At 39.8% G+C, this 27231-nt stretch overlaps 1 protein-coding gene across 1 annotated transcript in view; it reads left to right on the top strand.

Annotated features, from left to right (window-relative positions):
* Positions 1-9038: 9038 nt before the first annotated feature.
* The window catches only part of Acvr1b (activin A receptor type 1B), a 43088-nt gene continuing 24895 nt past the window's right edge, over positions 9039-27231 (top strand). The window contains exon 1 of the mRNA XM_026398781.2: positions 9039-9165. Coding sequence (XP_026254566.1) covers positions 9075-9165 — 91 coding nt within the window. The 5' untranslated portion in view covers positions 9039-9074. The remainder of the gene's footprint in view (positions 9166-27231) is intronic.

The following is a 27231-nucleotide window of genomic DNA, read 5'->3' as shown; positions in this document are numbered from 1 at the left end:
GAGAGCACAGCAGAATTTTCTTCAGTAACACCCCAACTTGGCATCATCCCTTGGGACCACTGCAGATGAACTGCATTAGGTCCCTGACAACTGACTGAAGTCTTTGAGCTTCTCAGACCATAACCGTTGCTCTAGCCAGTGCCCCATGCTCAGCCATGAGGCACATCACACTTTTAAGTCCCCCACTTTTTATTTTGAGGTATGGGTCTCATCGTGTTGCCCAGGATGTCCTTGAACTCCTAGGCTTAAGCTATCACTCCTACCTCAGCTTCCCAAATAGCTGAGACAGTATATGCCACTGTACCCAGTCTTGATTTTTTTTCCATTGTCTAATTTGCTCTCCTTCTGCTTCCCTCAACACTCTAGTCTAACTGTCCCTCCACCAGCTCCTAGGCCCTCACACCCTCACCTCCACCCCTTTCACTTTATCTTCTGCTTCCACCCAAAGCTGCTGAGCGTTTCCAGAGAAAACAAGCCCCATAAAGGGGCTTGCTGTGATCTCAACTTTATGAACTGCAATCCTGGCTGTGTCCCAGTGTCACTCTGACAATCTCTCTCTGCTTTCTATGTCCCTGTATATGCCTCTCATCCTCCACAATGGCTTTTACAAACTCTTACCCCTCTCCTCAAGCACATCTACTATCATATACTACTTTTCCACAAGAGTACATTGTACCAAAACAGAGGCCATGACTTTACCTTTACCAGAACATCAGGATGACCCTCTTGTGCCTGTGAACTTTCTCTTTATGTACTGCCTTCCTCCAGTCTCTGAGAAGGTAGTAATCTCCACCAGGCCAAGGCTGGCCCCTGTACCTCTGGATCTTGATCCTGTGTTCACCATCTACTCTGGGTTTTGGCTCTATCACTTACTCTTTATTCTTCCTGTATCTTTGCACTCCTCTTGGTTTCTTTATACAGTCTAAGTTGCAGTCTCTTTTTATTTAAGCAAGAAAATAAAGTAGGGTCACTCCCTTGACCTTGTGTACCCTTCTGCAATACTCTTTTCATTCTTTCTCTTGTTCAATTTGGAAATCTTTATTTTTAAATTGGATTATTTAGTCCATTTACATTTATTGCAATCATGCATATAATTGAATTTATTTTCATCCATATTATTTTGTTATTTCAAATTGCCCTATTTTTTTCTTTCTCTCTTCCTTGGACTATTTTCTTATTCTATTTCCTTAATCTCTTAACCTAGAATTTGTATACGTTTTTCTCTTCTATTAGTGAATACCTAACAATTAGTAAAGTATGCTTGAACTTGTGAATAACTTATACATTTTTTAGTTAACCTTATTTTCAAAAGACATTTTCTATGACTATATAAGTTGACTGCTTTTCATTTTTTTCTCTCTGGTTAGGTGTTTTTGAATTTTTTACTATGTAGATTGTATTTCTTGAAATATTGTCTATGAAAATTCCTTGTAACTTGGGTTGAAGGTGGGTTCTTCTAGAGGTGATTTGCTTTTCTTTCTTCTAGGCACTACCAGAAAGTTTTTTGGCCCAGGACAACTTGAATCTAAATAGTGAGTAGTTTTTTGAATCATCCAAGTAGAGCGAGTTTGGAATGAAAACAAATCAGAGGCTAGCTTGCAGTTATGAATTCTCAGGGAAGATTTTTTCCCCATTCCCCAAAGTTCAAGACAGGCAGCTCTCTTTGTAGTCTCTTAGAGGTGTGAGTTATTTCTAGATGATCCTTAAACTAAATGTGACCTATTGTGGATCACAGCTTTATGCAAAAGGTCTCTTACTTGATTCCCCACTTGGGATGGGTCTGGGCTTTGTCTCCTGTGTCCTGTTTGCTTTCAAAAACCAAAGTTCAAGTTTACCTGGTATGTAAATACTTTCAAGCTTTGGTGAACTGCTTTCCTCTCTTGATTCTTAGTTTAATTTTATTTGTTTTTTGAGGTACTGGAGATTGAACCTAGGGCCTCACACATGTTAGGAAAGTACTCTACTACTATGGCCAACCAGTTTTGCTTTCTTTCTTTTTTTTTTTTTTATTGGTTGTTCACAACATTACAAAGCTCATGACATATCATATTTCATACATTAGATTGAAGTGGGTTATGAACTCCCAATTTTACCCCAAATGCAGATTGCAGAATCACGTCGGTTACACCTCCACAATTTTACATAATGCCCAATTAGTAATTGTTGTATTCTGCTACTTTTCCTATCCCCTACTATCCCCCCTCCCCTCCCCTCCCATCTTCTCTCTCTACCCCATCTACTGTAATTCATTTCTCTCCTTGTTAATTTTCCCATTCCCCTCACAACCTCTTATATGTAATATTGTATAGCAATGAGGGTCTCCCTTCATTTCCATGCAATTTCCCTTTTCTCTCCCTTTCCCTCCCATCTCATGTCTCTGTTTAATGTTAATCTTTTCTTCCTGCTCTTCCTCCCTGCTCTGTTCATAGTTGCTCTCATTATATCAAAGAAGACATTTGGTATTTTTTTTTTAGGGATTGACTAGCTTCACTAAGCATAATCTGCTCTAGTGCCATCCATTTCCCTGCGAATTCTATGATTTTGTCATTTTTTATTGCTGCATAGTACTCCATTGTGTATAGATGCCACATTTTTTTTATCCATTCATCTATTGAAGGGCATCTGGGTTGGTTCCACAGTCTAGCTATTGTGAATTGTGCTGCTATGAACATCGATGTGGCAGCATCCCTGTAGCATGCTCTTTTAAGGTCTTCAGGGAATAGTCCGAGAAGGGCAATAGCAGGGTCAACTGGTGGTTCCATTCCCAGCTTTCCCAGGAATCTCCAAACTGCTTTCCAAATTGGCCACACCAATTTGCAGTCCCACAAGCAATGTACAAGAGTACCCTTTTCTCCACATCCTCGCCAGCACTTGTTGTTGTTTGACTTCATAGTGGCTGCCAATCTTACTGGAGTGAGATGGTATCTTAGGGTGGTTTTGATTTGCATTTCTCTGACTGCTAGAGATGGTGAGCATTTTTTCATGTACTTGTTGATTGATTGTATGTCCTCCTCTGAGAAGTGTCTGTTCAGGTCCTTGGCCCATTTGTTGATTGGGTTGTTTGTTATCTTATTGTCTAATTTTTTGAGTTCTTTGTATACTCTGGATATTAGGGCTCTATCTGAAGTGTGAGGAGTAAAAATTTGTTCCCATGATGTAGGCTCCCTATTTACCTCTCTTATTGTTTCTCTTGCTGAGAAAAACCTTTTTAGTTTAAGTAAGTCCCATTTGTTGATTCTTGTTATTAACTCTTGTGCTATGGGTGTCCTATTAAGGAATTTGGAGCCCGACCCCACAATATGTAAATCATAGCCAACTTTTTCTTCTATCAGGCAAAGAGTCTCTGATTTGATATCAAGTTCCTTGATCCATTTTGAGTTAACTTTTGTGCATGGCGAGAGAAAGGGATTCAGTTTCATTTTGTTGCATATGGATTTCCAGTTTTCCCAACACCATTTGTTGAAGATGCTATCCTTCCTCCATTGCATGCTTTTAGCCCCTTTATCAAATATAAGATAGTTGTAACTTTGTGGATTAGTCTCTGTGTCCTCTATTCTATACCATTGGTCCACCCGCCTGTTTTGGTACCAGTACCATGCTGTTTTGGTCACTATTGCTCTGTAATATAGTTTGAAATCTGGTATCGCTATACCGCCTGATTCACACTTCCTGCTTAGAATTGCTTTTGCTATTCTGGGTCTTTTATTTTTCCATATGAATTTCATGATTGCTTTATCTATTTCTTCAAGAAATGCCTTTGGGATTTTGATTGGCATTGCATTAAACCTATAGAGAACTTTTGGTAATATCGCCATTTTGATAATGTTAGTTCTGCCTATCCATGAACAGGGTATATTTTTCCATCTTCTAAGGTCTTCTTCTACTTCTCTCTTTAGGGTTCTGTAGTTTTCATTGTATAAATCTTTCACCTCTTTTGTTAGGTTGATTCCCAAGTATTTTATTTTTTTTTGAGGATATTGTGAATGGAGTGTTTTTCCTCATTTCCGTTTCAGAAGTTTTGTCGCTGATATACAGAAATGCCTTTGATTTGTGCGTGTTGATTTTATATCCTGCCACTTTGCTGAATTCATTTATTAGTTCTAGTAGTTTCTTTGTAGATCCTTTTGGGTCTTCTAGGTATAGAATCATGTCATCTGCAAATAGTGATAATTTAAGTTCTTCTTTTCCTATTGTTATGCCTTTAATTTCCTTTGTCTGTCTAATTGCTCTGGCCAGTGTTTCGAGAACTATATTGAATAGAAGTGGTGATAGAGGGCATCCCTGTCTTGTTCCAGATTTTAGAGGGATGCTTTCTTTCTTTTCTTTTTCATTTTTTTTTTGTGTGTGTGTGTGGTGGTGGTAGGGTACCAGAGATTGAACCAAGGGGCACTTAACCACTGAGCCACATCCCCAGCCCTTTTTATATTTAATTTTGAGACAGGGTGGCACTAAGTTGCTTAGGGCCTTGTTAAGTTGCTGAGGCTGGCTTTGAACTTGCATTTGTCCTGCCTCAGCCTCCTGAATCACTGGGATTATGGATGTGTGCCACAGCACTGGACTGTTTCTTCATCTTTGGGTTGAGCATTCTTCATTGTCTTGCTAGTTTATTGAGTACTTGAAGTCATAAGCAGGAAGTTTGCTCAAAGTACCTGTTCTACTATTCTTAAAGAAATCCAAATTTCACCTTTTCATCACTTTCAAGCTTTTTTAAAGAATAGATGACACTCAGTCTTCCTAAGTCTACTTCCATTTATATACAGTCCCTCAAGTTATGCCTCCATTCCATTCTCCTCTGAACCTGCCCAGGTAAGCATCACCAATGGGGGTTAAATTCTCAAATCCTCAGAGACTCTTGTTCCTTGTCTTACTTGACCTCTTTTTGACATTAGACACTAGGGACCTCTTCAAAGCCTCTCCTGCCTTGGTTCCATGATTCTGTCATCTCTAGATTCTCTTTCTACTTCTATAATTTCTCTGTCTCTTCTTTCCTGTGGCTATTGCAGAATTCTTGTGCTTTCTTGAGCTATATGAGCATCTATGATATGCTGCTGGCTTCCAAAGCCACATTTTCATGACTCCAGGCACAAGATACTTTTCAAATTCAGTGTGTCCAACAAGAAACTCATTTTCTTTCCCCAAACCTGCCTTTCCTATTCTGCTGAATGGAATTCTCAAGCAGCCAGTCACCCAAATCAAATTGTCTTGGAATTACATGGGACCATTCCCTTTCCTCAACTTCCACATCCAGTCAGTCTTCTTGTTTCTACCACTTTAAATTTCCTCAGGTGGGTGGCACAGGCCTGCAATGCCAGGGACTTGGGAGAATCCTAAGTTTGAGGCCAGACTTTACAACTTAGTGAGAACCTGCCTTAAAAAAAAAAAAAAAAGATGGTGGTGGCTTTTCCAACTCCACAATGGCTGCCTGGGGTCAGGTCCTCCTCCGATCTTGTCTGGGCTACTAGAATTGCCAACTCTTTGGTTTCCTTATCACCAATCTTGCCTTCCTCCAACCATCCTCTGCACAAAGTTCAAGTTCACTTGGTTCAGCAAACACAAATATCATCACTTTACCCCACTGGTTAGATCTCTTCCAAGTATACTTCTCTGTCTACCTATCTCTCCAATGTTACCTTTTGGCTCTATCACCAGCCTCTTCAGCATGAACCCTCTGGGTATAATGCCATGCTGCTCACTATTTCCCTAAATACCAGGCAAAACAGTTTTCTGACATCCCCTGCCTTGCCCCAAACAGGCATGTCTATCTGAAGAGCACTCTTTGATTTTCCAAGCCTTTTCCCTGCAGAGTTGAATCATCCATGCCCTCTGTATTTCCCCACTGAGTTTTAGTGTTTTTTTTCCCCACAGCATCTATAATCTGGTTTTTACCCTTTCATGCTTTTCTCTATTAGGTTGCAAGTTCCATGAGGGTACACTGTCGGTACTCAGTAAATGCTTGTAGAATGGATTAATGATGATGAGCTACTGCCTTCTGGGATTAATGGCCCTGGTGCTCACCAAGGTAAACCCCATGAAATCCCCTAAGTGGCGTGTCCTGTAACCAAGATGGCAACTGTGACACTGGGTGGTCTAGTCATTGGAGGTTTGGGGAAGGTAGACTTTTTCCTTAGAAAGTAACTCCTGACAGCTCTAAGGAATCTCAGGACAAAGAGAGGAGATGAAAAGTTCATAGATAGTGATATGGGTCCATCCATAAGATTAATGGACACTTAAGTGAAAAATGGTTACTAGAAGCTGGAGAGATTTGGGGGGAGATGGGGAAAGGCTGATCAGCAGGTACAAAGTCATAGTTACATAAGAGAAGTAAGTTTTGGCTGGGAGTGGTGGTACATGCCCATAATCGTAGAGGCTCAGGAGACTGAGACAGGAAGATTGCAAGTTCAAGGCCAACCTCAGCAATTTAGCAAGACCCTAAGCAGCTTAGTGAGAACTTGTCTCAAAGTTTAAGAAAAAAAAAAGAAAGAAAGAAAGAAAGAAGAAGAAGAAGGAGGAGGAAGAGGAGGAGGAAGAGGAGAAGGAGGAGGAGGAGGAGGAGGGCTAGGATGTAGCTCATTGGTAAAGTGCCTCTGGGTTAAATCCCCACCCCCACCTCAAAATAGTTTTTTTGTTCTATTGCACAGAAGGATAACTATAGATAATGATAATGTACTACATATTTCAAAAAAGCTAGAGAAAAGAACTTGGAGTGTTTTCACTACCAAGAAATGATAAATGTTTGAGAAGATAGACAGGCCACCCCTGATTTGAGTATTATACAATGTATACATGTATGGAAACATTACATGGCATCCCATAAATATGTGCATTTTATTATGTGGCCTTCAGGGATATGAAAAGATCTGGGAGGCATCCTTGGGCCAGGCTGTGGGAGGGAGCAAAGAGCACAGGTGTGAATTAGCAAGGCAAAGGAAGGACAGCTCTTTCCCACTTAGCCTCAGAAATATGCTCCTGAGTGGTCAGCTTCCCCTTCCCAACTGCAGGGACTGGTGACAGTACTGGGTTGAATATGCCCGCCCCCATTCATGTCCACCTATAGTCTGTGGATTTCCACTCCTGACCATCCTCTCTACTCCAAATTGGGCTCTAATCCAATAACTGATGTCTTTATAAGAAGAGAGAAATGTGAATGCAGAGACAGTCAGAGGAAAGCCAGCCTTGTAAGATGGAGGTGGGACTGGAGTGATGCTTCCACTAGCAGAAGAACACCAGGGATTCTGGGAACCACCAGAAGCTACAAGAGGCAAGGAAGCATTCTTCTCTAGAGACCTCAGAGAGAGCATGTCTTGCCAACACCATGTTTCTTATTTCTAGCTGTCAGAATGTTGAAAGGGAAAAAAATTCTGTTATTTAAAACTGACCAGTTATTATTGGTACTTTGATTTGGCAGCCCTAGGAGACTAATACAGTACTGCGTTGCTGCTGTGTCCACCACTGCTGAGAGATCTAAGAGCATAGTTTGGGAAACTATGAGACTACAGCATAGTTTGGGAAACCAGTTAGATAGCCTTCTGGGGCTACCTCTTGGAGGGATGAGGGAAAGCAGAATAAGAATAAGGTGTTTACTCATGCAGCTACACTGACCCACTCATAGACTGAGCTTTGGCATGCTAGGTGAGAACTCTATCACTGTTACATTTCCAGCCCTGGTCTGCAATCTTGTTCTGTGTATGAGGATGGGAATTCTTTGGGTTGGTAACAACTTGTAGGGTGAGGATTCCATTTAAGAAACTTTTTCTCTCACCCGTTAGCCATTGGCTCTACCCCTAGATCTTACATGATGAAACTATGCCCTAGAGAAGTTAAACTCTTGCCGGATTCACAGACAATTAGTAAGAGAAACAGAATTCAGATCCAGAACCCTCTGGCTCCAAAAACCCTGCCCTTTTAACCACCTCAAGTTAAAGAAAGTGAATTCTTCAAAATGATATGGGGTGATTTGCTTTGCTTTTTATAAACTCCTCCCCCCCAATCTCAAAGTAATGTTCATTTGGAAAACATTTAGAAATTACTGAAATGTTTAAAGAAAAAGTAAAAACAATTATTCATGACGATAACTACTGATAATATCACGTAATACCCTTCTAGTCTTTTTTCTATGCAAATATGAATTATCAACAAAATTTTAACACCACAAATAGTTTTGTTTTGCTTTTCCACCTCATGAACATTTTCTCATGTCAATAATTGTTTTCGTAAACATGATTTTAAATTACAAAATATTGTTCCATCATATGGGTGGGTCATTATTTAAGTCTTCTATTAGTGCCTTCCTAGTTTCCAGCTGTTTACAACAATAAGTAAATATGTTAACATTTTGCGTAAATATGTATCCTCATTATTTCCTAAAGACGGGAACAATACCAGATAAATGGGATGAATGTTTTAAGGCATTTGATACATAATGTCATATTGTTTATGAGGGTTTTACCTGCCAGCAGAATGAGCATGCCTGGGGCAGCACCCTCACTAAGACTGTCAGCAGTTAACAGGCTTCGCTATATTTTGTAAAGAAGCATGCCGTGATCCGATCACACAGGTTGCTGTGCCCAGATTGCTGGGAGAAGACCCAGAGGGAAACTAGTCAGGAGACCGTTGCGTTGATCCCAGGGGGACCTGACGAGGCTTGAGGCTAGGCAGCAGGGATGGAGGAACGGGAACACGCACAGGATTCGTGCTGCTCGGATGGGGGCGGGGCACCGGAGCTGATAAGGTAATTATGCGCGGCGCCGGGAACGGGAGAAGGAGGGGGCGGTGCGTCCGCTCCAGCCTCCTCCGCACCGAACTGCGAGGTTGGCGGAGGCGCGAACCCCTCCCACCCCTTTAACAAGGACACTCCCCTTTAAGGCGGGCGCCCGCGCGCACCCGGCCCCGCCCTTCGGGGGCGCGCGCGGCGGCCGCGGCGCCGGCTCCGCCGGGAGCGCACGTGCCGGCGCGGGGCGGAGGAGAGGGAGGCGGGAGCGGGGCCGCGGGAGGAGGGGAGGCGCCGGGGGCGCGCGCGCGCTGGGCGCTGCTGGGCTGCGGCGGCGGCGGCGGCGGCGGCGGCGGCGGTGGTTACTATGGCGGAGTCGGCCGGAGCCTCCTCCTTCTTTCCCCTTGTTGTCCTTCTGCTCGCCGGCAACGGCGGGACTGGGCCCCGGGGGATCCAGGGTGAGTCCCGGGGCGGGGGGCGGAGGCCGGGATGGAGAGGGCCGGGCGAGGGCGAGGCCTCGAGCCGCGGCCCCTGAGCTACAGCGCGCCCCCTCCCCACACGCACAATATGGCCGGGAGGGGGGCGCGGAGGAGTCGGGGTGACCCTCAGTCAGCTTGCCCGACCTCCGAGGCGCGGCCGCCCAGAGGCCACCCGAGCTCACGCCGGGCCCCTGGGGACCCAAGCCCTCTTCCAGGCGGAACTGAATTCGGGGAGCTCCAGGGGCTTGCGCTCCCCGCACCCCCGTGTTCCATAGAGGGGAGTCCCGGCTTCCTTAAGATTGGGTGAGGTCTCTGGTTTTTGCCCTTAAGCACGTCCAGAAACGGGGGGCTTTATTCCTACCCACCAGATGCTCCTGGGGGCGCCTTTTCTCCCGCCAAGATTGTGGGGTTCGGTAATGGGGTCTTGCTTCTCTTAGGTATCCTGATGAGAGCTCTCGCGCACCCCAGGCTATAGGGGAAGGGGGTCTCTAACCTTCCCTTCATCTTCTGCACTTGGCGTGTCTCTACCTTTCCTCCCTTGCCTCCCTGATGTTCTGGGAACGGGAGTCACATTTCCCCTTCGCTCAGCCCCCTGCCTTCTGCGGGGCAAACCCCCCACCTCCGATGCACATGCCTCAGGAAGTGGGACGAGCAGGCCCCGCAACCTTTTTGGAGCTTGGCTTTGGAATCTCTCTAACCCTATGAAAACTAGTTCCCGGGCGGTTAATCTGAATCGAGGTGTATTTGCTTTCCTCCCATCTCCCCCATCCCACCCCACCCCACCCCAGGGGGCCCATTTAGTTAATCACTTTGTGGATGCCTTTCAGGTGATATCCTAGAACCTGCGTCCAACCCCCAAGATTATTTAAAGATCCCACCACTGGACCGTCTCCCTGGCCCTTGGTCAGTACTTATTTACCTTCGCACACAAACCCTCTTCCCGGCCCTCCCCCACCCTCACACACTCCTTACCTTCCAACCCCCACAGCCTTCTGCTCGCCTGATCTTCCCCGCCACCCTTCCCATACAGAGGTGGGGACCTTTCTGTGGGACATTCCACTGGATGTGTTGTTTATGAGGCTTTGGGGACTGAAAAGAGCTGATGAAACCCTAAAATATTTCATTTGCGAGAGTCCTCTCAAATGTGTTTTGGCATTGGGTCTGCAGATGAAGGTTATATTTGGCAGTTATATTGAAGTGATTATTGACCCAGAGATGGATCTGGGAGAGACTATCAGGATTGTATTTGCTCCCATGTACAAAGCCTGCTGCTTTGACTTAGAAGCCCCTAACCTTCCAGCAATGGGAGATCAAGTGTGTGTTCTTGGGCTCTTCTGGCAACTAAAAACAATTCTCAGGTGGATCCAGGCTTCCTTAATAAAGCAGAACATGAAGAAAGACACTATGCCACTTTGGATTCTCAAAAACAAGTTTATTATCTTCGGCTTTGATATTTGTTCCCAGTGGTGTAGCCTATGCAGTGAGGTCTTTGTTCACTGGTTAATGCTTCTGTTAGGTACCTTGTGTGTGTCTTCCTCTGTATTGCTGCGCTGTGGCATAGGTAACTGCTCTGTGAGGTCTGATAAACATGCTGAAGATGTAGGAACAGAGCCTGACATTTGTGGTGAGATAATGATTTTCATAAATAAGGATGTTCATGGGGTCTTATTATGGGCCATGTTTTTGGAATGTGTAATACAATTTTATTTCTCTAGTAGGGTTGTAAAAATAAGGTTCACCCTTCAGGTTTCTTATGTGTATGTGAATAAATCTTTAAGTCCTTCAAATAGGAATTTTTATTCTGCCCTTAATGTAGCCAAGATTTTAAACAGTCATTTCTCTGCCCATTTGGTGTGGTGTTTGTGGGGTTTGTCTTGTGAGCTAAGTTAAGAATGTTTAATTGATAATCCAACTGGTTTTGAATGGTGCAGAGTTCATTTTTTTGTAACCTCCCTAAAAAAGGATGTTTGTTGGGGTGAGGGTGGGTGGTCATAATAGGGAATCGGTTTCTTTTTTTGGTATATGGGAAATTAAGTTGTGTGTCCAACAAACATTCTCAAAGGCCTTTAAACTTCTTGGCCAGACACTACAGTTTTTTCCGGGACACATCTAGTTGCCAATAGTGCATGCTAGAGAGACCACTGTTGCAAAAGACTTAAAGTAAAACGTCAGTTCTGGGAAAATAGAAGCTATGGGATAACAAGAAGTTGATGTTTTTTTTTTTTTTTTTTTTTTTTTCCTTCCCTGATTTCCTATATAGTGCTCCCCTACATTGGCTAGAGAAGTGATAAAAGCCCAGCAGCTCTAATGCCTGGTACTGGAACATGATGTGAGGACAGTAAGGGATAGGTGTTTCTATTAGTTAATGAATTAATTAGTTAATTTCTATTAGTCTTTTACTGGGAGTAGTAAAAGACCAGTGATAAGGAGAATGAGTTTAAGGCTAGAAACAGTAGCCATTTGATAGGTATACTGTGTTTTAAGACCTAGCTTAGCAATGTTCACATTGGTATTTAAAAATGTAAAGTTGAGTTGTAGCAGAAGAACATGCAATCATTTCTTAGGATAAAAGCAACAAAAGAGGCATTTGAGGTTATGATAGGAATATTTTTGAGTTTCTGTGACCAGACTAAAATAATTTTTATTTCAAGCCAAGTCTTGTAATTTTGTTGAATGGATATGGATGTGAGGTACTGTGGAAGTGAACTCCTGTAGAGGAAAAGAGAATCTCTGATAAATTTTGTTGAAACAGCTTCTGGAACAGATGTGATAAAGCAATTACAATGGCTACTCCTGGTTAAAGGTTAGAACCAGATGCAGGGAGGAGGCTGGTTTTCTGCCCCAGAACTTTGCTTCCTTACAGGTTGTCCTTGAACAAGTAACCTAACCTTTCTGTTACTGCCTCAATTTTCCTCTGAAAAGTCAGAAAAATATTCTGTGTTGCTCTTATTGGGACATTCGTGAGACTGACTTACTGATAGCCAGTTGGCAGGGAGGTATTTTTAGACACAGTTTCTGACTTCAGTGAATAAGCAATGTTGGGTTACTTTTTATTCTATGGGGCAGAATACATACTCTGTGATTGATAGGTGCACCACATGTTACACTGTTAATTTCTTCTTAATTGTGCTTTTTTTGTAGGCTCCTTTCAGATTTCCTCAAGTTAATTTCTGGTTTTGGTAGGCATTTACTTCATAAACCAGGCAGCATACCTGTGCTAATCAAAGACAGTCTGGAGAGAGTGACCTGCTTTAGGCTTTATTGGTTTGGCAATGTTATGCAATTCTGGATATGTTTATGGCACTATGTAAATGTTACATAAGAACATGGAGGCTGAGAGGTGGCCAGAATGGTGACTGTGAACACAGGAAGGTTAGACTGAGGACTTCATCTGAAAGGACCTTGGGAATCTGCAGTCAGTACAGGAAGAAACTGCACTTTATTTTCCTCTAAAAACCTTTTTAGATGATTGTATCTTTCAGGGGGACTGCTGTGTTATAAATAGGTTTATTCTTCACCGGTGAGCTAATTGTAACCTTGCTACCAAAATATGAATCAGTAAACCTGGAGAGGAGGGGACATGCTGCTTCTTTCAGCATGTCCTGTTGAAGCTGCTTGTTGCATTTTGGAACATGAGTTGAATTGCATTGCAGTCTGTTCTCATAATAACTCAGAGGTACAGGGTGTTGAGGTGGAATGGAATTTTCGGTTCACGCACTTTAGATCATCTTTATTTTTGAAGGTTAAATTAGAATATCAGCTTTTTTGTTTTAATTTTGAAATTTTTATTGTTTACTGCTTGATTTTTGCTCAGAGCAGCAGTATTAATTCTGAATCCCTCCTCTTTGTGTTGAGTTCTTTGGTTATTAATCTGTTATAGTAGGAGTTGATGTAAGAGGATCTTATCTCATTTTCCTCTCTATTTACAAAAAGAAAATAGAGAGTTCTCTTTCTCATCAGCCCTCTGGTGCTGTCTGTGCTGCAGGCATCCATAGCCTGGACTTAAGGCTGGAACCTTTTAAGTAATCAGCTCTTAGACCCTGTGGTTTCAGGCAGTCAAACTTGGATTTCTCTCACTTTGCCTCATTTCCAGGTTTGAGTACCTGCTGTCTGTTTTTGGACTTCTCAGATTCTCTGTCTCATGTCTGGCTACATCAGCTGGGACTTCATAGGCATCATTTCTGCTCTTGCCTGTTCTGTCTGCCTACTGGCATTCTCCATGGATCATGGATAAATGGGACACCAAGCAAAAATACTGTTTCAGAGTATCTCTCCTTCTCTCGTTCTAGAGTTGCCAAAGTTTGGTCTAGCTGTGAATTTTCCATCCCAGGTGATCTTATCTACTGTAGATTTCAGAGACAGTGTCACTTCAGGCAGTGCTGCTTGTCTTTTCTGTTTTCTTTCTTTCCACCTAATCCTAAACCTTTTTTTGCTAAATATTTTTAATTTAAAATTATGAAAATAACTTTAAATATCATATCACCTCTAATATTTACTAGCTTACATATAGGACATTTGTTTTTTATATTTGATTGGTCATGTGTCAGGAATGGTTTTTGGCATGAGGAAATAATAGAGAAGATGAACAAGAGTCCCTAAATCTCTACTCTTGTGGAACTTAAAATTGCAATGGCAATACATAAATAAATAAATAAATTTAAAAAAATTGCAGTGGCTTAGACTGAAAATAAAAAGCAAACACTATTATCAGTCATGAGTATTTAAACAAAAATCAAACAGGATGATATGCTAGAGTATTTCTGGAGCTGCCATTCCATATCTCTCAGTTTCATTGTTTCATCTGTAAGATAGGGTTCATACCATCAAATTTTATTATTTTTGATAGTTATGTTCTATAAAGTGGCTATTAACACTGAATTAGAGAATACTGTACACATTGCTCTTAAAGGTAATACAGGGGTAGGTTCCTGCAAGCCTGTGGTCACAACATTTTCATCAAACAATCAATATATAACCTGTTTTTATGTGTTTCTATATAAAGACACCCTATTTAATATACAGTTGATTCATTAACATTGAATTAAAAAACAGTACTGTAACTCATGCCTGAACCAGACTCACTTAATACATATACTTTCTCCTTAAGGCACATCACTATCTTCTTGTGCTTAGGAATACTAGACATTTCAGCACTATACTTGGGAACTATTTTAAATAGCAAAATCATCAACAAAAAGTATGGTACTAAACATACTGCCAAAAGGACATGTGTTTACAGTATGAGAGCTGAAACAAGAAGGCAGAGTGTTGCCTTGTTTGACCTCAGCTGGAAACATGTGTGTTGGGCGGCTCTGTACATGTCCTTGAATGACCAGGAAAGTACCACAAGCATTGATTTTTGGGGTTACAGATACATTTTAGCAAGTAGGCAAATTCACCTATATGGAGTCTGAATAATATTTTGTTAGAGCTATACATGCAAATGTGGTACAGGTAAAATTGCATCTCACAGAATTCCCAGAACTCCTAAATGGTTTCACTGAACCAGAATTTTAATACATAGAGTTAGAAGTCCCATTTCCAGACTGTAAATAAACTAAATAGATAGACATGCATAGTGAGCATCTAATATGGTGACCTAAAGATTCCTTTAACATATTTATTGAGCACCTACCATATGTCAGGCTCCATTGTAGGTGCTAGGGATACATAGCAGTAAGCCAAAAGAGACAGCTGCCTTCCCTCATGAGGCTTACCATCTGCAAGATGATATAAACAATAAACAAATATAAGATTGATTTGTACCTATCACAGTTCACCTTCTGTTCCTTGCTCCTGCAAGATTTCTGGGATTTTGTGTACACATATCTGTTCCCAATTATTCAGTCCAACACTAGGTTAGGTATTACTGCATAGGTGTTTTACAGATGTAATTAGGGTTCCAATTATTTGACTTTCAGGTAGGGACTCTATAATGATGGGCCTGACCTCCTTGAACTAGCTTGCGCTCTCTCTCTCTCTCTCTCTCTCTCTCTCTCTCTTTCCTTGAACTAGCTCTTTAAAAACAAATTTCTTAGCTTATTGCAGAAGAGGAAGTCAGAGATGCTCCAGCTGGCTTGGAAATTAGCAAACATCCATGTTATGAACTGCCCTTCCCAATAGGCACGTGGCAGAAAATCATGGGCAGATTCTAGGAGCTAAGTGGTCCCTGAAGAAAATAGAGACCTCAGTTCTTGTTTTGCAAGGCTGTTGATTTTTCCAGCAACAGTAAGCTTGGAAGAAGACTAATCCTAGATAAGAAAGCAGCTCTAGGTGACATTATTCATGCTGCACCTGGACTTCTGACCTATAGAAACTGAATTAGTAAAGAGATGTTCTTTTAAAAAAATATGTGTTTGTGGGGTGGGGGTTGTGATGGTGATAAGTAAAACAGGAGAGGGGACTATTGAGAAATGTCCCAAATCTCAGGACACCTGAGATCTGGTACCCTTTTGCTGGACTTCACAGATGAAAAGAAGTTCTTTGATTATATGTGACTTTCATCTGCCTATAACCTTTTTCTAGAAAATTGTGTGTTTGGAGGGAGAGGAGATTGTACCTGCTTCAGAGATCAGTTTATAGGTTCTTGGAATGTTTGAGTTGAGTTTTATTTTTTAAGTGGATATTTAAATTAGGAGAAACCCTTTTTTCACTCTTTGTCTTGGTATATGTCTGTTACAATTTATAAGATTGAATCAGATCCAGTCAGTGTTCTTTTTTTTAATATTTTTTTAGTTGTTGATGGAGCTTTATTTTTTATTTATTCATTTATATGTGGTGCTGAGAATCGAAGCCAGTGCCTCATGCATGCTGGACAAGCGCTCTACCACTGAGCTACAATCCTAGCCCCCTTTTTTTTTTCTTTTTTTTGTGTGAGGGGGTTGAGGGGGTGGTACTGGGGACTTAACCCAGGATACACTACCTCTGAGTTACATCCCTAAGCCTTTTTAATGTATTTTTAATTTTGAAAAAGGGTCTTCTTAAGTTGTGAGGCTGACATTGAACTTTTGATTCTCCTCCCTCAAGCCTCCTGAGTTGCTGGATTACAGGCATGTGCCACTACATCCAGCTTAGTCTGTGTTCATTTCTGATGTCTAAGACATACATAGATAGCCCTAAGCTGAACGTGGAGAGGAATTCTGAGGAAAGAGTGTGTTCTTGCCCTTCTGTGATTTACACACAAATTGACTACTTCTGCTTGTTGGAGTGACTATAAACTATGAAGAGTTCAGATCCTTCTCATTCACTGGAAGTAGTAGTAAAAACATCTAATTTGCTGAATGTTTACTGTGCTTAAGCATTGTGCTAAGTACTTGTGTTGTTTCATTTATTCTATGCTGCTATTCTTTTCTTTTTTCTTTTTGTACCAGGAATTGAAACCAGGAGCACTCAATCACTGACCCACATCTCCAGCCCATGTTTTATTTTTATTTTTAAATTTTGAGATAGGTTCTTGCTAAATTGCTGAGGCTGGCTTTGAACTTGTGATCCTCCTGCCTCAGCCTCCTTTGCCTCTGGGATTATAAGAATGTACCACCACTCTGGTTTTATGCAGCTATTCTTTGAGGCACCCTTCTCTCTATTTTACAGATAAGGCAGTTGGAGCACACAGAGATTAAGCAGTGGGCTCAAAGTTGGTCCAATTCCAAAGCATGCACTCTAAATTCTGTGCTCCACTGTAGACTATGGTTACTATGAAAATAATTTTATAACCAAGTAGTCCTTCAGTCTTCCATTTGTTTTAACACTTACTGCTGTATTTAACTTGGGAAAACTCACAATGTCTGATGGTTCCACTGTTTTTATGTGGCTTCTAGGATCAACTCCAGACGCCTTTGCTTGGCATCACAATCTGATCTGGCCCTAGTTAGTCCTTGTCTCTGGCAGGAACCTTGGCATTGTTGTTGTATCTGTCAGTTTACTGTGGAACCAACACACCCTGTATTTTTCAAGTCCCCTTATCTTTTCTGTTTCTTCTCTCTGGAGTGCTTTCTCTCCCCTTCTCTTCCTAGTTAAATCCAACATCCTCCAGTATGGAACCCTTGTCCTCTTGTGTTGCCCAGTCAATGATTCCAGTGCCCCATCCATATTGGTAGTGGAAGGTCATGTGGTTTATAATTCTGTTTTCCTTACCTCTACCCACAAAAAGTTGATAGTAGGAACCATTTTATTCTTTATATGACTTTGGCCTATCACAGAGCCTTGCATATTTTAAGCAGTTAATACATTTGTTTAGTTAAATTCATTCCTTTCTTTTCCATCCTCTTAGTAAAATTGTAGGTAAAGAGTTCCAAACCCATCTTGTGGTAATTTATTTATTTTATATGTGTGTGTGTATTTATACATACATATATAATTTATATATATATAATAAAAACTATGTATGTAGTTTTTATCCCATTTGTGAATTACTTGGATCATAACTATCTTCCTGTCTCCCCTCCTTCTTTCCTGTTAATCTACCACCTACCCATTTTATTTCAGCCAAATGAACTTGATCTCAGCCTCATTACTTTCTCAGTCTTGGCTAATTTTTTTTCCTCCTTCGTTGTCCCAGTTGCCAAAACAGTCATTCCTATCCCTTTTCTGACTCAAAACTGTGACATACACTTTTCTCTTTTCTCTCTTCTCATTCATATGATTGTAAATAGGTCAGGAAGAAAATACCAGTGATAAATATTCTCCCCTTCCCTAATAAGCCAGAAGTATATGTACTTGAATGCAGCAAAGAAAGACAACAGTAATTTTACATGTATATTACAAACTATAAGTAAAGGACAAAAACCAAGTTACTGGGAGACAGTCTAAATTCAACAACAAATTCTGGACACTTAGGTCACAGGAACATTGGCCACACTTTCTCATAATGATGCCACTCCAATTTTACCTTGACATTCTGAACAGCAGGTGGGCCTTTGCTCCTATGTTCAGGTATTTATAGTTAGTCATAAATTAAATTGCAATGACAGGTCTCCATAGCATAAACATCAAACGTCTCTTTTGAGTGAGAACAAAGCTTTCATTCTCTAGACCTGAGGCTTAGGGTTGAACTTGTTTAAACAGCTCTCTTGGGTTGGGTTTGTCTCCAAGTAGAATGTCAGAAAGGCAGTTTGTAGAATGGGTATACTGTGGAGCTGACTTTGCAAACACTTTTCTCTTTTGCAAACTCCCATTTCAGGATCTTTTCCCAGATTGGAATTAAATACCAAACTTATCAAGTGTCTTTTGTTAAATCTGTGAGTTTTGCCCCCCCCATACAAATAACTTCCTTTATTAAGTCAGTACATTCTTTTCATAAGTGCTTTTTAAAAAGCCAGTACATTTTTTCTTCTTCAGGATACCACCAAGTACATGTGTAAAATTTGACTTTATTATAGCTCTTGGGTGTTTGAGAGCCTTTGTTTTGTTTTAATGTATTTTTTAAATCTAATTTTGATGATTGTGAAAAATAAAAAAATAAATAACTTTGGCTTTTTATTTGTTTTTAACCAATAGCATGTGATTGTGTTACTGCTGCAAGATTTTTCTCCTTAGACTAGTTAGAACTTTAGTTCTCAGATACTGCCTTCTCATACTTTCCCCCCAAGAGAACCAAACACTACCTCAATTTTGGGTCAGTTTAGTGCCAGACACCTCTATTTTTTAACCCAATTCAGGATTTTCATTAAACATTTTGGCAGTTGTCTAGATCAGCAGCTATTAAACACTTATTTTTTTCTTCTTAAAATAGTGGAGCCCTCTTCTTCCTGCTGCCCCTCTCCCCCTGTCCCGTATTAGGGATTGAAGCTAGGAGTGCTCTACCAATGAGCTAAAGCCACAGGACTTTTTATTTTTTATTTTGAGACAGTAAGTTGCTCAGACTGGCCTCATACTTGCTATCCTCCTGCCTCAGCCTCCAGAGTAGCTGGGATTATAGGTGTGTGCCACCACACCAGTCGCAAGTGAAGCACTTAAAAATTAAGGTATCCTCTGCAGTGTTCTATATTGCAGAGCCCTCTTCATCTTTTAAGTTATCAGGTGGAGATTTATTAAGCACAGTGCTGTTTACCAGGCACTGTGGTATGGACCAGTTCAGAAAAGAGTGAAAAGAACACTGGTTTCCTCCTTGCGGAGTTGAGATTCCTGAGATGTCATGGAGAGCCTAGAGATTTAGGAGGAACATGTTTTAAAAAAACACTGAACCGGGCTGGGGTTGTGGCTCTGACCTAGAATGTGTGAGGCATTGGGTTCAATTCTCTGCACCGAATAGAAATAAATAAAACATAATGGCCCGTCAACAACTAAATAAATTAAAAAAACCCACTTTTCTTTCTTGTTTCTTGCTCATACATGTGTTATGAATTTTTTTGTTTTTGTAATTGAGATTATATTATACATATATGGTTTTGCAAGTGTGTATTTATGGTAGTTTTTAATTGTGATAAACTACATATAACATAATTTACCATTTTAATAATTTTAAAGTGTACAATTCAGTGGCATCAAATACCTTCATAATATGCAAACTGTCAGCATTTTTCATTACTCTGAAAGAGAACCCTATACCCATTAAGTAGTCACTGTCCCCTCTCCCTCACTCCTAACAACCACAAATCTGATTTTTGGATATTTTGTATAAGTGAAATCATGATATGTGGCTTCTTTCACTTAACATAATGTTTTCAAGGTTCATCTATATTGTAGTGTGTATCAGTAGCTTATTTCTTTTTGTGGCTAAATATATTCCATTTTGTGAATATACCACATATTGTTCATCCATTCATTATTTGATAGACATTTGGGTTTTTATTTTATTTCTTAAGTTGTAGATGGACACAATACCTTTATTTTGTTTATTTGTTTATGTGGTTCTGGGGATTGAACCCAGTGCCTCTGGCATGCTAGGCAAGCGCTCTACCACTGAGCCACAACCCCAGCCCCTGTTTTCTACTTTTAGGTTTTTGTGAATAGTGCTGTTAGAATATTCATGAACAAATTTTTGTTTGAACACTTGTTTTCAGTTCTTTTGGATATATACATAGGAGTAGAATTGCTGAGTTATGTGGCAGTTCTATGTTTAACTTATCAAGGAGTCACAAACATTTTTTTTACAATGTATGTTGTGTGTGTGTGTGTGTGTGTGTGTGTGTGTGTGTGTGTGTATGTGTATGTGTGTGGTGTTGGAGATTGAACCCAAGGCCTCACGCATGCCAGGCAAGTACTCTAACACTGAGCCACATCCTGTCATGTTGCTTTTTTTTTTTTTTTTTTAGTCTCTACTGACAATATATAAGAGATATCCGGTATCCGGTATATAAGAGATACCGGATATCTCTTATATATATCTACTGGCAATATATAAGAGATATCCAGTATCTTCATTTCTCACCAGGTTTTCATTTTCTTATGGCCTTCTTTATAGATGTGAGGTAATAGTTTGTGATTTTGATTTGGCATTTAAATTTGAAATGCATTTGAGCTGACATTGAACATTTTTTTTTCATATGCTTGTTGGCCATTTGTCTATCATCTTTGGAAAACTGTCAGTTCAAGTCCTTTGCCCAGTTTTTAAATTTGGGGGTGGCATACTGGAGACAGAACCCAGGGGCACTTTACTCCCAAACTATATTGCCAGTCCTTTTTATTTATTATCTTGCTTAAGTCCTTGTTAGTTGCTGAAAAAAGTGTCAAATTTGTGATACTTTTGCCTCAGCCTCCTGAGTTGCTGGAGTTACAGGTGTATGCCACCACATTTGATTTAATTGGGTTGTTTTGGTGTTGAGTTTTAAGAGTCCTTTATTCTGATTACTAGAGCATTATCAGATATATAATTTAGAAATACTTTCTCCCATTTGTTGTCTTTTTACTCTCTTGATATTGTCCATTGATGCACAAAAGTTTGTAATTTTGATGAAGTTCAATTTACCTATTCTTTTGTTGCTTGTGCTTTAAGTGCCATATCTGAGAGAACATTGCCAAATCCAAGGTCATGAAGATTTACCCCTGTTTTCTTCTAAGAGTTTTAGACGTTTTGCACTATAAGTCATATAGTTAGGTCATATATTTATGTCTTTGATCTGTTTTTTTTTAAGTTTTATGTTCTAACTTTTTATTTTTTTTCACTTTATTTATTTATTTATTTTTTTATTGTTGGTCGTTCAAAACATTACATAGTTCTTAATACATCATATTTCACAGTTTGATTCAAGTGGGTTATGAACTCCCAATTTTACCCCGTATACAGATTGCTGTATCACATCAGTTACCCTTCCATTGATTGATAAATTGCCTTTCTAGTGTCTGATGTATTCTGTTGTCTGTCCTATTCTCTACTATTCCCCCTCCCCTCCCCTCCCCTCCCTTCCCCTCCCCTCCCCTTTTCTCTCTCTACCCCTTCTACTGTAAATCATTTCTTCGATTTGTATTATCTTGTCTTACCCCTCCTTTCCTCTTATATATCATTTTGTATAACCCTGAGGATCGCCTTCCGTTTCCATGCGATTTCCCTTCTCACTCCCTTTCCCTCCCACCTCTCATCCCTGTTTAATGTAAATCTTCTTCTCAAGCTCTTCGTCCCTACCCTGTCCTTGTTTACTCCCCTTATAACAAAGGGGTCATTTGGTATTTGTTTTTTAAAGATTGACTAGCTTCACTTAGCATAATCTGCTCTAATGCCATCCATTTCCCTCCAAATTCTATGATTTTGTCATTTTTTAATGCAGAGTAATACTCCATTGTGTATAAATGCCACATTTTTTTTTATCCATTCATCTATTGAAGGGCATCTAGGCTGATTCCACAATCTTGCTATCGTGAATTGTGCTGCTATGAACATCGATGTAGCAGTGTCCCTGTAGCATGCTCTTATTAGGTCTTTAGGGAATAGACCGAGAAGGGGAATAGCTGGGTCAAATGGTGGTTCCATTCCCAGCTTTCCAAGAAATCTCCATACTGCTTTCCAAATTGGCTGCACCAATTTGCAGTCCCACCAGCAATGAACAAGAGTGCCCTTTTCCCCGCATCCTCTCCAGCACTTATTGTTGTTTGACTTCCTAATGGCTGCCAGTCTTACTGGAGTGAGATGGTATCTTAGGGTAGTTTTGATTTGCATTTCTCTGACTGCTAGAGATGGTGAGCATTTTTTCATGTACTTGTTGATTGATTGTATGTCCTCCTCTGAGAAGTGTCTGTTCAGGTCCTTGGCCCATTTATTGATTGGGTTATTTGTTATCTTATTGTCTAATTTTTTGAGTTCTTTGTATATTCTGGTTATTAGGGCTCTATCTGAAGTGTGTGGAGTAAAGATTTGTTCCCAGGATGTAGGCTCCCTGTTTATCTCTCTTATTGTTTCTTTTGCTGAGAAAAAACTTTTTAGTTTGAGTAAGTCCCATTTGTTGATTCTAGTTGTTAACTCTTGCGCTATGGGTGTCCAATTGAGGAATTTGGAGCCCGATCCCACAGTATGTAAATCATAACCAACTTTTTCTTCTATCAGATGCCGTGTCTCTGATTTAATATCAAGCTCCTTGATCCATTTTGAGTTAACTTTTGTGCATGGCGAGAGATAGGGATTCAGATTCATTTTGATGCAAATGGATTTCCAGTTTTCCCAGCACCATTTGTTGAAGATGCTATCCTTCCTCCATTGCATGCTTTTAGCCCCTTTATCAAATATAAGATAGTTGTAGTTTTGTGGATTGGTTACTGTGTCCTCTATTCTGTACCATTGGTCCACCTGCCTGTTTTGGTACCAGTACCATGCTGTTTTTGTTACTATTGCTCTGTAGTATAGTTTGAAGTCTGGTATTGCTATACCGCCTGATTCACACTTCCTGCTTAGTATTGTTTTTGCTATTCTGGGTCTTTTATTATTCCATATGAATTTCATGATTCTTTTATCTATTTCTACAAGAAATGCTGTTGGGATTTTGATTGGCATTGCATTGAACTTATAGAGAACTTTTGGTAATATCGCCATTTTGATGATGTTGGTTCTGCCTATCCATGAGCAGGGTATATTTTTCCATCTTCTAAGGTCTTCTTCTATATCTTTCTTTAGGGTTCTGTAATTTTCATTGTATAAATCTTTCACCTCTTTTGTTAGGTTGATTCCCAAGTATTTTATTTTTGGGGGGGATATTGTGAACGGAGTAGTTGTCCTCATTTCCGTTTCAGAGGATTTGTCACTGATATACAGGAATGCCTTTGATTTATGCGTGTTGATCTTATATCCTGCCACTTTGCTGAATTCATTTATTAGCTCTAATAGCTTCTTTGTAGACCCTTTTGGGTCTGCTAGGTATAGAATCATATCATCTGCAAATAGTGATAATTTAAGTTCTTCTTTTCCTATTTTTATGCCTTTAATTTCTTTCGTCTGTCTAATTGCTCTGGCCAGTGTTTCGAGGACTGTGTTGAACAGAAGTGGTGAGAGAGGGCATCCCTGTCTTGTACCAGATCTTAGAGGGAACTTTGATCTGTTTTGAGTTAAGTAAGGTATGTAAGGTAAGGGTTTGACTTCTTTTTGCAAGTGGCTATCCAATTGTTCCCTTAGAATGTTCTAGGCACTTGTGATGAAAATCAATTGATTATAGGTGTATGGCTTTAGTTTTGGACTTTCAATTTTCTTCTATTGATCAATATGTCTACTTAAGCCAATACAATAGTGGTTTATAACTGTAGTTTTGTAGTTTAAAATTGAGAAGTATGAGTCTCCAACTTTATTGCCCTGCCCTAAGATTGTTTTGACTATTTAGGATCACTTGCAATTCCATATGAATTTTAGGATCAGCATTTTCATTTCTGCAAAAATGACCATTGAGACTTTAATATGGAAAGAGTGAGTCTCTCTCATAAATACAATTATATTTAATATATTATGTATAATTTAATTCGCTGGTAGACAAATTGAGTTTTTAATTTTCCAGCATCACTCAATTTTCGGGGAAAATTCTTAAAAATACATTAGTATACCTAAGAAACTGGAAATTCTTGAAGAATATACATCAAACCTGATAGTAAATATCTCCGGGGCAGGAATAAAGGGAGTATTCAACCTCTATATTGTATATTCTGTGGTGTTTGATTTTTTTTTTTTGTACCAGGGATTGAACACAGGGGCACCCAACCACTAAGCTATATCCTCAGCCCTTTTTTTATATTTTAATTAGAAACAGAGTCTCACTGAGTTACTTAAGGCCTCACTAAGTTGATGAGGCTGACTTTCAACTTGAGATCCTCCTGCCTCAGCCTCCTGAGCTGCTGGGATTACACACGCCACCATGCCTTTTTTGATTTTTTTTTTTTTCCTTTTGCTGTTGCCACTCCTGTTCCTGATAGGCTATTCTTCCAGGAGCTGCAGCCTGTTACCACTACTGTTTATACCACACCTTGAACTTTTTTTTTCTTTTTTTTAACAAAGGGAATTTATAAGCCAAAAAGTAAAAACAAGAGAACAACCTAGTAAAGTGAAAGTGTATAAAAGAATCAAAATCTAGGGGCTAGGATTGTGGCTCAGCAGTGGAGTGCTCACCTAGCACGTGTGAGGCACTGGGTTCAATCCTCAGCACCACATACAAATAAATAAATAAAATAAAGGTATTATCCAACTACAACTAAATATATATATATATATATATATATATATATATATATATAATCAAAATCTAGTATTCAGTATTCATAATAGCATTAGTAATGTTTATGGTGACTGGACTTTCCTACTAAGTAGAATTCATTTACTTCCTTACCAAGTAAATGAAATATTAGAATCAGAAAGCTTAGTATTAAGCAAGGGGCTTTGATGTACAGTGTTAGATAGGCTTAGTCAGAGACCAGGTAGGAGGACACCCCGTAGTTGGAGAGATTAAGATAGCAGATTTGTGGGGAGAATGGGCCTGCATAAAAGTCCAGCAGCTTGACTAGATAGAGACAGTATGACCTGAGATCTCTCAGTGAGATCTTTCCCTTATGTGTTATAGTTGGTCTAGGAGGGATATGTTGCAGACCACTTGACCAGGATAATGAAATTGGAGAAGGCACAGAATTAGGTCAGACATAAATGATTGCAGACTTTAATTATCCAGACAGAACAAGAGAGGAACATAGCCATCTTAAGAACCCATCTTGGGCTGGGGATGTGGCTCAAGCGGTATCGAGCTCGCCTGGCATGCGTGCGGCCCTGGTTCGATCCTCAGCACCACATACAAACCAAGATGTTGTGTCCGCCGAAAACTAAAAAATAAATATTAAAATTCTCTCTCTCCCTCTCCCTCCCTCTCTCTCTCTCTCTCTCTTAAAAAAAAAAAAAGACTGACTTTCCTTCACACTGTCCTTTCTTTAAAAAAAAAAAAAAAAGAATCCATCTTTAGAATAGGCAGTCTTAGATTACCAAGAAAATACACTGAAGCTGATCTTGATCTTGAGTGTTGAATGAAATTTAGTACAGAAGTAATTGCAGCTAGTCTAGTAGAGGGAGTGCTTAGCTTAGTCTTTCCTAGACAAAGAATGAATATGTGTCAAAGACTGCCTGTTGGAATTGGAGGGGGAGAGTGTTGAGGCAACAGAATACTTACCCAGGGCCTGGAAAAGATAAAGAAAAAAAACTTAAAAGAAAAAAAAAAACTGGGCATGAGAGCACACATGGGTTTGAGAGATAGGAGGATTTTAAGTTTGAGGCCTGTATGTGCAACTTAGACCCTGTTTGAAAATAAGAAATTTTTAAAAAGGATTGGGGATGTAGCTGAGTTATGGAATGCTGCTACGTTCAATTTCTAGTACCACCAAAAAGAAAGAAAGAAAAGGTGGGAACTAATATTACATTATAAAAGGAGACAGCTGAAAGTTTTCTGCTTTATGAGTGTTCTAGTTAAATATTTGAACCTGAATCAAATCAAAACCCAGATCTAGCTCTTAGCTTATAGAAAATACACATTTGTAACAACATATCAAAATAGATTCTACTGTCATGTGTAAATAAAAAGAACAAATAAAAATAAATGTTTTAAAAATAGAAAATACAGAGAAGAGAGCTACTTACTTGTAAAATGGCATCACAGGGAGTCAATCAACAACATCCAGAATGTGGGAAATGCAGACAAATAGTCTGGTTTCTTAACAAACAATTTTTAAGGAAAAATAACAACAGCAGGAACATCTATAGATTAAAAAAGGTTTAACAGACTTTTCAGCCAAGGACAGTGAAAAGATCTATTTGGATCCAGATTTGAACAAACCAACTGTTAAAAAACTTTTTTTTTTGAGACAATAGAGGATGTTTGAACATTGATTGGATTTTTTAACTTTTTTTTTCATTTTGTTGATGCATTATAGTTGTATGCACTGATGGGCTTTGTTGTTACATATGCACAATATAATTTGGCCATATCTCTCCTCAGCATTTCCCCTTCCCTCTCTTCAACCCTTTGTCCCTTTCCTCTACTGATCTCCCTTTGATTTTTAGGAGATCCACCCCCACCTTTGTTTTCTTTTTTTTTTTCTCTCTCTCTCTAGTTTCCACATGTGAGAGAAAACATAGGACCCTTGACCACCTGAGTTTGACTTGGTTCATTTAGCATGATGATCTCTAGTTCCATTCATTTCTTGCAACTGCCATAATTTCATTTTTCTTTATGGCTATGTAAAATTCCTTTGTGTATACATGCCATGTTTTCTTTATCCATTCATCCATCGATGGACATCTAGGCTAGTTCCATAGTTTGGCTGTTATGAATTGTGCTGCTGTAAACATGGGTATGCAGGTATCACTGTTGTAAGATGCCTTTAATTCTTCAGGGTAAATACTGAGAGTGGTATAGCTGGGTAATACAATGGTTGCATTCCTAGTGCATCTATATCTTCTATTCCATATATATTTGTTGGCCATTTGTATTTCTTCTTTTGAAAAGTGTCTGTTTAATTCATTTGTCCATTTATTAATTTGGTTATTTGATTTTTGGTGTCAAGTTTTTTTGAGCTCTTTATGTATTCTAGATATTAATCCTCTGTCAGAAGAGTAACTAGCAAAGATTTTCTCCCATTCTGTGGGTTCTCTCTTCACATTCCTAA

The sequence above is a fragment of the Urocitellus parryii genome, chromosome 5, assembly GCF_045843805.1.
Source record: "Urocitellus parryii isolate mUroPar1 chromosome 5, mUroPar1.hap1, whole genome shotgun sequence".
In the NCBI taxonomy this organism is placed as follows: Eukaryota; Metazoa; Chordata; class Mammalia; order Rodentia; family Sciuridae; genus Urocitellus; species Urocitellus parryii.
Note: the sequence above shows the minus strand (reverse complement) of the source record. Positions and strands in the feature narration are given on the sequence as shown.